The sequence below is a fragment of the Branchiostoma belcheri genome, unplaced genomic scaffold (genome assembly GCF_001625305.1).
Source record: "Branchiostoma belcheri isolate BF01 breed outbred unplaced genomic scaffold, Haploidv18h27 scaffold16, whole genome shotgun sequence".
NCBI lineage: Eukaryota > Metazoa > Chordata > Leptocardii > Amphioxiformes > Branchiostomatidae > Branchiostoma > Branchiostoma belcheri.
In genome coordinates, this window is record NW_017803046.1 from 3,313,343 (window position 1) to 3,326,753 (window position 13,411).

Below are 13,411 nucleotides of genomic sequence, written 5' to 3' on the forward strand. Positions count from 1 at the left end.
CTTGAGCTTTGCCCTATGATTCAGTGAAGCACAACTATAAACACCAATATGGCAGCAAACACAGCAATGGCACCATATGAAAATGCTCCATAGTTTACTAGGCACTGGGTGATCCATAATGAAAGTCCTGCTTGTCAAAATGCAAGAGATTTATGTGAACGAAAAACCTGGTTAAGAGACAACTGGGAGTTGCTTAATCCTCATGGAGCATATGCCCTAGAACTTAAAGTAATGAAATGTAAGGATCATAGCCATAGCTATAAAAATCTTTATCCAAGAAAGTTCTCAAGCCCTGTCTTTCCTTTTAGGCCACACCAAGTAATTTTTATGGATGATCTCCGCACCTCCATTGATTTTGGCCTGTTCCCAGAAAAAAAAGTAAATTCCACTTCGTGTAACTATGATGATGACAGTGCCACAAATCACAAGATTGGAAGATGTGATGAAAGGAAAGAAACAGGGCAGGACAACAAGCGCTGTTCCACTGGTTTTCATGACAAATAAAATTGTAGGTTGTTATGCTGTGTTCTCTCATTCAATTTGTGTCCTAACATTTGTCGTCCCTTAGTATATTTCAAATCTAGGCACGTTGTCTTTTTCTGCCCTTCTTGTTTTTTTTGCACTTTCACATTAGATCTAGGGTCTTCAGAGGATGTCATCCATAAAAATTACTTGGTGTGGCCTTAAATAACATAGCGTGATGTAGATTCTGAGGATGATCAGTCCTAGATACCTCCCCTTCAGCTATGTTGTTGTAAAGGTTATCCTGACATTGATTTGTGACAGGCTGTCGTGTCCCATCACAGGTCATTGACTTTGATATTTGGATGCCCTGACGTTCCCAGCGTGGCAGCTGGCCTGAATCCAGAAGTATTTTCCCTCTGGCCACAACTGGCTGCCTGTATGAGTTTGTGCCATTATCTGACTGATTCATCAGACTGACTGACAGAACCATATTTATCACAACCACTGGTGCATATAACCTGGATGTTATTTGGACTGGTCAAACATTTAATGAGCCAGGGATGTCAACATATCAAAGACATGTATCACATTCATCATACTAAATTATTGCATTACAAAATCCTTCAATAGCTAAATTTGTGTGTTATTGTAATATCATGTCTTTACTTGGTGGCAAATGTGTCATAGTTGTCTTGAAGTCTTTCCTTCATTTAAAGACATCTACAACAGTACATATTTAACTATCCTAGGCCCTGTGTAAAATGACATCTGTTCTTGGTATTGAATACATTGTTTCCTTGTACTAAATGGTTCACAACAAAAAGTATCTCTACTTGTTTTCCTTGCATTGAATGGTGTCACAACCAGATATCTGTCCTTGGTGCTGAATAGTGTTCACACTTGTTTTTCCCTTTGCTGAATATTGTCACAATGATGAGGCATCTCTCCTTGGTACTGAAAGTGTTCACACTTGTTCTTTCTGTTCTGAATGGTTTCACAATCTAGTATCTGTCCTTGGTACTGAAAGTGTCCACTCTTCTTCTTCCTATTCTGAATTGTGTCACAATCTGGTATCTGTCCTTGGTAGTTGTTCATCCATGTTTTTCTTTTAACTGAATTGTGTCCTCACTAACTTCTGTAGAAGAATAAGAGTTGTAAAAAGTTGAAAGTGCCAAACTGTTATGCAGCATAATTCAAACTGCTCTTGTGCTTAAAATAAAACACAGTAGTTGCTATTCATGCCTCGTAGTCCAAAATTGAGTCATACACGGAGGTGAAAGTTGCTTTAGCATGAGGATAAATTTGCCGCCGTGCATGTTAGTGCCATCTCATAAATCTGATGTTAAAGAGCGATAAACCACGGCGACACAGCGGGGTCATGTTCCACTATGATGGATAACGATCCCATGAAATTACAGGCTGGCCCCGCTGTGCTGTCATCTTAGATGACAACCTTATTCTCACAAGAACACAAGGGCATGTAGCAGGTAGTAAGGTCAGTACTGTGTGAATGCACCAAGATACATTTCTTGACAAGGCATTTGTTTGTATAGCAAATGATATTTGGTGCTGTGCTGGTTGGTTTGATGTTTGCATTCTTACGTACAAAATTTTATATTTTGAAATATGAAGATTTTGAAAGCTTTGCTGTTGCTTTTATTTGGGGGTTATTGCCATTCATCACCATATCTCTTATTGAGGGTTCTCTTTCAAATTTCTGAGATATGCTAAGATACAAAATATGTAACATGGCAATAAAATTGATTAATAGAATGATGATTTTGAAACTTTTCTTTTTAATCAAAGTCTGTCATTCCTTTGTTTTCTTCTCTTTTTTTGTTGAGTATATATTTTTGTACTTTTAAGTTTCTTGATTTGTTGAACTTTCCAGACCTTTTCAATTGTTACAAACAACACAGAACATATCTGCACTTCATCAAAATGTTTGTTGATTGAATATTGCAATCTACAGCAGAAATTATCGTTCCTTATGGACCAAAGAAACACAGATCTATACCATGGTTTGTTGAGTATCATTAGTTTTGCACACCTTGTCTGATCAATAACTGTAATTGGACTTGGCGACTTTCCATACCTCCCAACTTGGTTTGAATGATGACTAGTCATATAGCTGCCTAATTAGCAGAAACTACCATGGCTGTGAGATCTACCCTTAAGCATGTTCTCAGTATCAGTGTGGGTCACTCACTCTTTAACTTACTTTCAAACTAGAGATCAATGGAACAGTGACTGTTGACCTTCTGTATCTGTATATTCTGGTAGAGCCATCCCTCAGAGTAACAGTACTAACACACTAGCTCCCAACTTACTCATTAGTGATGCTTTATGGGACTTGAATGTCTTGATTCACGATATATTTCACCTCTGTCTAGACTGTAGGACCATTCCTTGAATCAAGATGTACAGTATACATTGTACACTTCAATGTACATAATATTTAAGAAAGGCCCCTTTAAATGTGATCATGTTGAAGTTTTGGTCTGTGAGCTGATCGGTTGTGGCATTGTCTGTCTGTGTACTATAAATTTTCAAATTGTTGCAGTGTTTTTTTGGTGACTGCTCCCACAAACTCAAACGGTTTTCCATTGTGTTGTTTCTGTACAGCTATTTCAATTGGAAACTCAAAGATGGCAGAAACTCTTCACTTTGTAATACCCTGTTGTGGAATGAAAGTGCATCTTCAAATTGAAGTGACTTTGCCGTAGTCTCCTTGACATTCACATGTACATGACTTGTGAAAACCCCATTCAAATGCATTACCTTGTATTATGATAAAGATGTGATATTCAAGAGTAAAGTCAATAACGCCACAGCGCTGCCATGGCTGGAATATGTCATACAGATTCATCCCTTAAAGCACATAACACCATTTGGCACGCTACATGATTACCAGAAGTGATGCATTGGTCTGTCTACCAGCAACTGTGCTGTAATTGTCTCTATATTTGAGACCTTTATAGGATGTTTGGTTAGGAGCACTATATTATCAACCATGATATTATCTAGACTGAAAAATCTCTGTATGGGTTCATGTATTTTGCAGTTGAACAATGCCTTTTCCCTTTTGAAATCCCTTCAAGTTGTGGTTAATAGATGTTTGTTGGTGTATTCCCATCAACTATTCCCTTAAGTTCAGACCTTTCCTTTTAAAACTTGTTCAGAGTTGTGACTATCAATTGTTCCCCAGTCTTTGGTACAGAGAGAATATTTACTGTTATTTCTCCTCAAGGAACAGTTACTCTCTCAACATCAAACAAGACCATTCCCAGAAGAAAGTTGCAGTTTTATCTACAAGCAGTTAGACATTTGTAGACTGAACTGTCATTCATATCATCTGGTACCAAAGTGTGATAAAATATCAGATCTTCATTGATTTTCTACGGGTAATTAGCTCTTGGCACTTACAAAGTGCCTCTGATAAACGATGTGTATAGAGAGCTGGCACTTTTCCATATTGCTCCAAGGCAGCTGTAACGTGCTTTCATTTTAAGCCTCTTAACATTAACTTCCAAATTGAAGGGCAATGGGTTCTCCTCTTTTAAGCATTGTCTTAAAGCAGGGAATTTCCTTGAGAAAGATGAATGTTAATGTGTAAGGCTACACCAATTCAATGGTTTGGTTCTTGGATTTACCACATTGTTTTTTCTGATTTAAAAAAGATTATGATATGATAAATGCCATCATTCAGGATTGCAATAAACCTTAAGATGCTATTTTTCATCCACTGTTGCATCTTTAAAAAGTTAACAATTCCACAATTCATTGTTTGAACCCCTGGTGCATTGGCCGCCTGTGAAAGCATTTAGGTTTATTTCTTTCTAAATGTTATTTTACCTTCCCACTCCATTAACTTACATGTAACTCCTTTGGGTAGACCAGGGAATAAGTGACAAAGTTGTGGAACAGAATTTACATTAATTATAGAATTTACATTAATTATAACTCCAAGTGCTGTGCAGGTAATTACATATGAACTTGCCCTTTCCTTATTTTCCATATTTGGATCACTTATTATAATTACCCCTGTCACTGACAGACTGACAAATCGATGGTAGCGTCTGGGACTGACATGTATCTCTAATTAGCAGCTCCAGGCTTGGAAAATGATACAGACAGGGTAATCTGGAGCATATGAATTAGTCCCTTCTAGCTTTGTTTCATTGATGAATCATATCCCTCCTTGCCAAAAAAAGTTTTGATATCTGTAATATTTGTGTTATCAACATTGGCAATGTAGAGTTGAGTGGGGAAATAGTAACTAAATCGATGTAATAAAAGTCAAGAGATAGATGAAAAGCAAACATGCTGCAAGCTGGTGAGATATCAGACTTTAAATGAGAGGATTTCCATGTTATCTTTCTCACATGATAGAGTGCTGTCACTTGTAGGAAACTTGCAGAAGTTTGCAATTTTGGAAGCAATTTGGAGACTTGCCAAACACTCTGCTGTCAAGAAAGTCAATCAAACGTAGATTCCTCCGTTCCTAGTGACTGCTCCACTTCTAAAAAAACTGTATTTCTGCTACAGTAATCCTGTAGGGTTGTAGAATAATGAGCCGGAGTTGCAGTTATATTTAGGCAGACAGTATGATAGCAATGCCCTGCAGGGGAAGTACAATTGATAAGCCGCTACCCAGGTATCTCTCCTACTAAGGCTTGCTAATGAGGAAACAAACATAACCGTTGTTGAGCATACCTTTGGGAGTCGCACATACACAGCAACTAAACCAGCCTGGGGCAGCGGCAGACTGCATTGTGGGAGTTAACCCAGGTGCAGTACAATACTGTAACTGTATCTGAGGGCAGGGCTGTCTGTACATGAAGGATGGATGGTTTGTTGGCTCCACCTCGAAGGGGGAAAGTTGGTCCCGATTTTTAATTGGCCGGGCTGTCGATATAAAGACACCGCCGGGGACCGGGGACTTCAGATCAGATGGCGAGCTTCTCCAAGAGTGTGAAGCTGTACAAGGACATGTTTGGTTGCGCCTGTTCGGTAGACTACGGCCCGGCGAAAGAGCGTCCCGAGCCGAGTGGGTCAGATTTCTATGAGGCAACCAGTCTGACCGAGGGCCTGATGGGGATAGATTTTGAGGAGAAGGCGTACTGGAGAAAGGAGTTTCGCTATCCACAAGGTAGTCTAGTAGAATGGTAACTAGAATGGTAATTGACAGTTTCTACCAATATTCTTTCTCTTCTGATCCTATCTGAAGGGAAGGGTAGTGGATATTGTGGCAGTTATGGTCATAAATAGATTATTGTGTGGTATGTAACTTGAGAACACCATACTTACAGGACTGTCAATGCTTGAATTTTCGCTGTGTTTTCAGGTTCAATCATCACAGTACAAACAAATTTGTTCTGCCTTCCAGTGTGTTACCACCATTGTGTTGGCAGCAAACTCAGTGCCACAAAATTTAATTGTTTTCCTAGCTGTTCCCCACTGTTTTTACAGGTGGAAATAGCTTTCCATTTTGTTAGAAGATGAGAGAGAAGGACAATTCCTGCTTTGTTGCAAAATTGGTTCCAAGTAAAGATCATCAAAACCTGTCTCTTCTATTTTGTCATGCAGGGAAAGAAGAGAAGAAGAAATGGAAGGAGGAGCGTCTGGCGAGGAAGCTGGAGAAACAGATGGCTCGTCAGCAGGAGGAGGAGCAGAAACTCAAGCACCTCATGGACAAGAAAGCACATGCTGAGGAGGTCAGACGCAAGAAAGGTAACGTCTGCTTCAAGTGTAAAAGTAATAATGTGGCATGCAATGGTGAAACTTTGTTTTGTGCACTCAAAGAGAATGATACCATAGAAAACCATCTAATATTACATTCAGAAACCTGCAGAACTGTATGTCCTTACAAAAGGTGTAAAAATATATAGCTGGTGTGTTACGCCGAAGGGCAGGTATACTGGCTATACCAATACAAATACAGATAAAATAAAAGTCCCAGGACAGCCTTTTTCTGGGAATTTTGTCTGCCAAGCACATAATTTTGGCAAAGACTTTGAGTTGGCAATGTTCTTGCTGCTTTATTATTTTTCTGCCTCGTGTCCTATGTGCTTAGTTGCTATCACTAGTATGTGCTCTTGCCTATCCTCTCGCCTGTGATGTATCCAATGTAACTAATGGGCCCCTTGAAAATGAACATGTCAATGTTTAAGGAGCTCTCCAGCTGTTCTTTAAGATGAAGTAGCTAAGATATAGTTTATCACTATATTCTAGAGGGATCATAATTGGCTTATGGTTCTCCATCACACTTGGTGATTGTGGACACTCAGTAGGACTTAAAGCGCACTGTGGGTACCCTTACCTCCCAGGCAGGGGCTGTAAAGACAACTTTATTGGCCACCTGGAATGTAAAACCATCATTAACGGGGCTTCCTGCTGGGCCAAAGTAGATCTGTAACATGTTTCTCCCTTTATTTCACATCATTTGTACCATATAACAAGAGCATTATATAGCATTATGTAACATTATAGTTTAGCTTTGTTTTATAGGAAAGTCTACAATCTTTCTGGAGTCATGGACAGAATATTAATTTTAAAATTTGTAAAATCAGTCACAGTTCAGTTGAGAAAAAGGCAACAAAAACTTTTCTTACACTACTGATGTTTTGAATATAAAGATGAACAGGTTTTCAAAAACTGTTCTAAAATGGCATTCAAAAGAGTGGTCATTTATACAAAGCACAGGCCACCCTTGCATTTCCAATATTCCAGAGGCACCAAATGGCAAAAGACACTCCCCTGCACAAAAAAGATCAGGTTCCCATTAATATATTTCATAGCTAATAAAAGATGCAGAGGTTTTGGCTTGGCTTTTATTGATGACTATGTTCTATGGAGTCACCTTTATGAGCATGTCAAGGGCATGAGTAGATCATTTTATCATCGCTGTAGGTTTTTTAAACATCAATCAATCAAAGTACAAAATGTATGCCATTTGGAACTTAGGTTTTACATCAGAGCTTCATAAGAGAATTTCTGTAACTCCTTTAATTTCATTAGGATAAAGTAACCATATTTGTTGAGATTCTGGCATAGTTAGGCTTGATAAAAGATGACATACTATTATTAATATTATTCATAATTTTCCAAATGCATCTTTTCCCCCAAACTAAATATAATCTTGTTGGATCAAACTAACCTAAATACCAAATTACCCCTTGTTCCCTTAGCAAATGTACACCAAATGAGTACAATTTAAGTGGAAATGGGTTGTGTACACGTAGCCTTTAACTTCTGGATTTTGCCCCCTACCTTCAGGCCGTCACTACACTGTGAGTGTTGCTCTCCCAGGCTCCATCCTGGATAACGCCCAGTCTCCAGAACTCAGAACATACCTTGCTGGACAGGTAAGGAATTATACAAAAATGTACTACCAATATATTGTGCCAATGACAACAGAGAAAAATGCTTAATATAAGAAGGTATGAGTCAAATCATCATTTCTGTGGAGCTGACACATGCACATCAGCATTATTACATTTATTTATAATGTTGAATAATAATTAAAAAAAGAGATTCCAACAGTATTATTGTAGTAATGTAACACTTCTCCCTATAAATTATGCTTTAAACAGTGTGAGATACATAATATTAATGGCATCAAAACATGCTGTTGCTATGTTATGTTCAAGGACAAAATTAAGATAGATATCAAGGCAAAATCAGGAATTAACCATAAGTAAAACTAAGATGTTAATTAGTGGCATGATAAGCAAGGCAGCTGCTATCTTTTAATGATTGAGCTCTTATATGCCATGATGACTTCATAGTAGGACTAGGTAATTAGTGGTGAAACTTGATGCCACAGTAAGTAGTGTAAATTGAGCTGTTACAGTCAGAACTGTCAGGCTGTGTCTCAGGGGACCTGTGGTCAGCAGGACAAGGTTAGCAGAGGACACTGGGTTGTGGCAAATATATTACAGCGTGGTTTAGCATAAATGTAGACTGATAAGAGAAGGATACTGTAAGTGATAAAATATTCAGAACTGTTTTATGTTCACATTATCACAGTGACTTCCCTCCTCCAACTTGAGTGAATTTACAGTATTTTTTGGTGTGTTGCAGATTGCCAGAGCCTGTGTGATTTTCAATGTGGATGAGATCGTCATATTTGATGAGTCTGGCTCAACACAGCCGTAAGTCTGATTTTCCCTACATTATATGCTATATACATTATGTTCTGATACAGTTAGGCATTATTTCAAAATAGATAATCGTACCTTTCACACCCAAATGTAGCATGGGGCTTTACTCTACACCAGAGGTGTTTGAAAATGAGCCTTTTAGTGCTACTTGCAGAAGAGATTAGCTATGTTAGCTATAACATGTCTGCAGAAAAATTGATCTTTGAGATTTGAAGTTATTTCTACAGCAATGTATCTAACAAAATTGGCCTGTCATAATCCCAATTGCTGCCAGGGGTATCTTTTGAAAAGATAGATGGATGGATGGATTTGTAGATTATTCCCTGCTTGGTTATTTTTGTCTGATTGTTGGAATGGCCACAGGCTCAGGAGGATAATATTACAGTGCAGTATGATGAATGCCTGTGGGTGTAATTGTGAAGAAACATGTATCTGATTATAGTATGTGAGTTCTGGAGATTGGATAAGGTCAGCACAAGCATGCGTTTTGTATGCACAGACTGTGCTGTAAAGTTTCATATGTATGCTGGTAGCCTTTCAAAATTCTTCACAAGAAGTGGTTAATGTATGCTACTCCCTTGGAGCCATTGAACATGGGGAAATATACCATTTACTACACAATTGTGACATTTCTGGGAGAGATGGACAAAATGGTGCCATTCACGGTGTCTGTATCACGTTGTCACAGTTCTGCATACTGCCTTTTGGCAAGTAGTGTGGAAAGAGTGCAAAGAAATACAAACTTGTCTAAAATTAAACAGCTATCATTGGTATTTTTTCTAAGTACTGCTGGGACACTTCAATGTTGACATTTCTACCTTTTGTCAATAATCACCATAGCCTAGTTTCAAAACAATTTTATCCCCATCGAGGGATGATTTAAAAATAATTTACATGGAAGGCCCTTCAGCACTAAGGACAGGGTAATGTGCTGTTCATAATGAGGTGTACGTGGTTTTCCACACAGGAGCACAGAGGGAACGTTCACAGGTGTGGGTAAGAAGGGAAATGCCAACGTGCAGATAGCCAGGATACTGCAGTATCTGGAGTGTCCACAGTACTTAAGGAAAGTCTTCTTCCCCAAGCATCAGGACCTGCAGTATGCTGGTATGGCTGAAAATTTATCTTAATTCTTATCTTATCTTTATTGAAGATATATTTCACTAGAATGTTCATCCTCAGAAATTATAGTATCAGTATAACAATGAACTGTTTGGAAGTACATTTTATGCACCTTTGCAAGTAACTACATTTTTTCAACACAAAAAATTATTTCTTGTAGCTCTAGTTATAAGAATTATTATTTTTAGGGACAAGAGCCCAGTAAATAAAATGTATTGTATTACATATAATTGTTATTTAGGCCACACCAATTTAATTTGTTGGTTCTCGGATTCGCCTCTTCATTTTTTTCTGATTTGCAAAAAAAAAAAAATTTGATTCTGGTCCTGAATCAACTGAAAAATGCTCATGTTTTGCCCCCAACAGTTGAGGAAAGTCCTGTTCTTCCTAGTTGTTACAGTTTTCCCATCTATCATTGCAGTGGTTTGATTAAAAGTTCAAAATTCAATGTTTAAATTTTAACCCAGCCTTTTGTGTTGACTTCATGGCTCATTTTGTAGCATTTAAGCCTATAATAGGATGCCTAGACCTGTTTTTATTTTAATTTTTTTTCGCCCTGTCGCTTCATATTTTTTCTGGAAAAATCCGAGAACCAACAAATTAAATTGGTGTGGCCTTAGTACATCAAACATTTTTGTTTTGATGGTGTATTTTTTCTCAGATACATGCCTTGTATGAAGTGGAGGGACAACAGACAATAAATCAGATAGTGAGTTTACCAGTGCCTTCTAATATTCCTGACTTTCTCTCCCCCCCCCCAGGCTTACTGAACCCGCTGGACTGTCCCCACCATGTGCGTGAACATGAGCTGAGTGAGTACAGGGAGGGTGTGGTGTTAGACAGACCCACCAAGGAGGGGAAGGGATCCTTCGTCAATGTGGGCATGAGAAGGGTAAGTCTAACTGAACAAAATAAATAAATCTGTGTGATCTTGAAACTGCTTCTCCGTACTTTGTAGTGCACTAGTAATTCAGCATACTGTTATTCACAATTTTTTGTGGTACTTTTATGTTCATGGTTTTTGCAGTCACTTCTGTACCGCAAAGTATCATTGCCCTCAACAAATAATTCATTCACTTTCTTTTTTCTGCACCTGCCACTACCACTAACATATAGTTCCACCAGTCCTGCATGTCCATTTTTCTCAGACTGCGACCTTGTGCTTTCTTGAACATAAAGGATTTTCTCACTGGTAATTCAGCATGTTAAAGACAGATTTAAATCAGAAATCTATCTTTTGATGAGTCATATTTTATGTGTGTCTATAGACTTTCGTATGTCGTGTTTCTTTTTTCCTTGGCAGGAGGTTAGAATAGACAAGGTTCTCCAGCCAGGCCTGAGAGTGACAGTCCAGCTGGACGAGCCTGGGAACACAGTCTCCCGAGTGCTGACAGGGAAGGTGGTGTCTCCATCTGTCCCCAGGACTGAGGCAGGGCTGTACTGGGGCTACACCGTGCGGCTGGCACCCAGTCTAGGGGCCGTGTTCACAGAGAGTCCCTTCAAGGGAGGGTACGACTTAACCATCGGGACGTCAGAGAGAGGGGAGTCCACAGATGATGTCTTCTTGCCATCATTTAGGTAAGAGGCTGTGTACATGTATATGCTGGTTGCTTCATTATCCATATGCATGTGTATTTTTTAGCTATGAAAATCAAAGGCTATGGCAAGTATTAGAGTGAGAAATGTACAAAATTTCTCCCCTACTTGAACCTGAACACAGAAATGGTCAGGTCATGATTTTGTAGTACAGAAATGATTAGCCTCTGCATGTTGCTCAGTTGATAACTGCAGGTTACTGTGTACCCAATGTGTAAGTATACCAGTTTCACGGTTAACCTGCATGGAAATATGTATTTTCTTCCTGCAGTCACCTTCTGATAGTGTTTGGAGGCCTGCGAGGTCTGGAGTACAGTGTGGAGTGTGATGAAGCACTGGACATTGCCGATGCCCGGGTCATGTTTCACTACTATCTCAACACCTGTCCCACACAGGGCAGCCGGACCATCAGGACGGAGGTAGGGAACTCTGCAGCAGTGCCATTCATTTGTATTGTATTATTTCTGTAGGTAATTAAGGGGCTGTACAATTTATTGCGGGGTGAAGGGCATAGTTGGTGCCCAGAGGTTCATGCTAAGATGGATCTCCCCCAAGACAAACATTATTTTAATGGCCCTCCCTGAGGCCAAAATTATTTGTTGTCTGTGCTATCCTGTGGCCATATTTGGTGCTAATGTATTCTAGATTGAAATTTAGATGGGAAAAGTTAGGGCATTTTTCTTGTGAGAAAAAACTGATATGCACAGATTAGATTTTGTTTGTTGCGAAGAAAGTTGTGTTTGTATCATAGCACTAATTTAGGAGTCATGTACTTGTTCTCTGTATAAGTAGAATCATTTTGTTATGTTCAACTGCAGCTCATCCACATGCATGTTGCTGTTTGACATGTTTCAGGAGGCAATTCTCATCAGCTTATCAGGCCTGAGACCCAAGATTCACGAAGCCCTTTTCCGGACCAACACTTTGGACAGCCTCAGAAGTATGAAGAAGTAATCAACAGGCATTTTAAGGAGAAAGCGATGGGCAGTCTGTGACAGGCAACACTTCTTCACATCTGGAACTCTGAAGAACATCTGGACGTCTTGAAATCTTTGGAATGAGAATCAAGTTGCTGGGCAGAAGAAAAAAAAAACTCATGAAAGATGTACAGGAATGAAGGAGGAAGTTTTACCTTTATGACTGATGACTTTTTTGTGATAACTGCAACAATACTGTTTTTGTGCCTCCGTGACAGTCTCTTTTTGCTCCAAGATGTATGGATACTGAACAAGTAATCAGTGCAACAAAAATGGATTTAATAGAGGGTTAGATGTTTATCATAATGATATTAATCCCTCTAATATGATATGATAATCACACCATAGGCACAAAAGTATAGCTTTCTGTTGTACATGTTGTGTGTTGTCAATTAAACTCCTTGTTGTCAATGAGACTGAATGCAAATTTTTGCCTTACTTATGTCTTGTTGCACAGGATACCTAGTTTACATTGACTGCAAAATATATATATCTACGGCAATACTGTTTATTTACTTGTGGAATGTGTGGTAAATGTGACTTGATGATCAATTACTGTCTATCTACTTTGTTATGGTTACCACATTCTAAGGGAAATGAAAGCAATTGGATACTTGGTTTTCTGGGAGTTGAAAAAAAATCATAACGTTACACTTGCCAAAACTGCTTTTAACTTTCCAATCCTTGCATATAAGCATGGATTTGTGCCATTAAAGATGACACTGCCTTTTTTATTTAACAAGCTGTGATAGTCTATTTACACTTAAGTCTGAGGTGGAATGCCATTTCAATAAATTGAAAACTGGTTGACCTTTATGTGTCTGTCTTGCATGAGTTTGTGTGTTTTGATTGATTGATTGATTGATTGATTGATTGTCCAGAAGACCACCTGTTCACATGGGTAAGATGTTATGTATGTGTTCCACAAATAGTCTTCTTGAGTAGGTTTGACTGTATATGCAAGTAACTGTTCTGATTACATGACGTATGTATGTTGCATCCCATCTCTTCTATCATCATCTACTTTTTCTGCTCCTACAATCTCTTTACCTCATCAATATATGACTGACCTTGCATCTTATTGTT

The 13,411-nt window shown here is 38.7% G+C and overlaps 1 protein-coding gene across 1 annotated transcript; it reads left to right on the plus strand.

Annotated features, from left to right (window-relative positions):
- Positions 1 to 5,330: 5,330 nt before the first annotated feature.
- Positions 5,331 to 13,109, plus strand: LOC109466200 (putative methyltransferase C9orf114). The gene is made up of 9 exons (XM_019763869.1): positions 5,331 to 5,617; positions 6,055 to 6,198; positions 7,744 to 7,832; positions 8,551 to 8,621; positions 9,598 to 9,737; positions 10,514 to 10,644; positions 11,056 to 11,330; positions 11,620 to 11,767; positions 12,204 to 13,109. The coding sequence occupies exons 1-9, from the start codon at positions 5,419 to 5,421 to the stop codon at positions 12,300 to 12,302; spliced, it is 1,296 nt and encodes a 431-aa protein (XP_019619428.1). The 5' UTR covers positions 5,331 to 5,418; the 3' UTR covers positions 12,303 to 13,109.
- The last annotated feature ends 302 nt before the right edge of the window (positions 13,110 to 13,411 follow it).

Excerpts from the sequence above, each read along its gene's own strand:
- LOC109466200 (XM_019763869.1), top strand. The coding sequence starts at position 5,419 with ATGGCGAGCTTCTCCAAGAGTGTGAAGCTGTACAAGGACATGTTTGGT. Across the intron at positions 5,618-6,054 it reads GGAGTTTCGCTATCCACAAG|GGAAAGAAGAGAAGAAGAAA; the intron begins GTAGTCTAGTAG and ends TTTGTCATGCAG. Across the intron at positions 8,622-9,597 it reads GAGTCTGGCTCAACACAGCC|GAGCACAGAGGGAACGTTCA; the intron begins GTAAGTCTGATT and ends TTTTCCACACAG.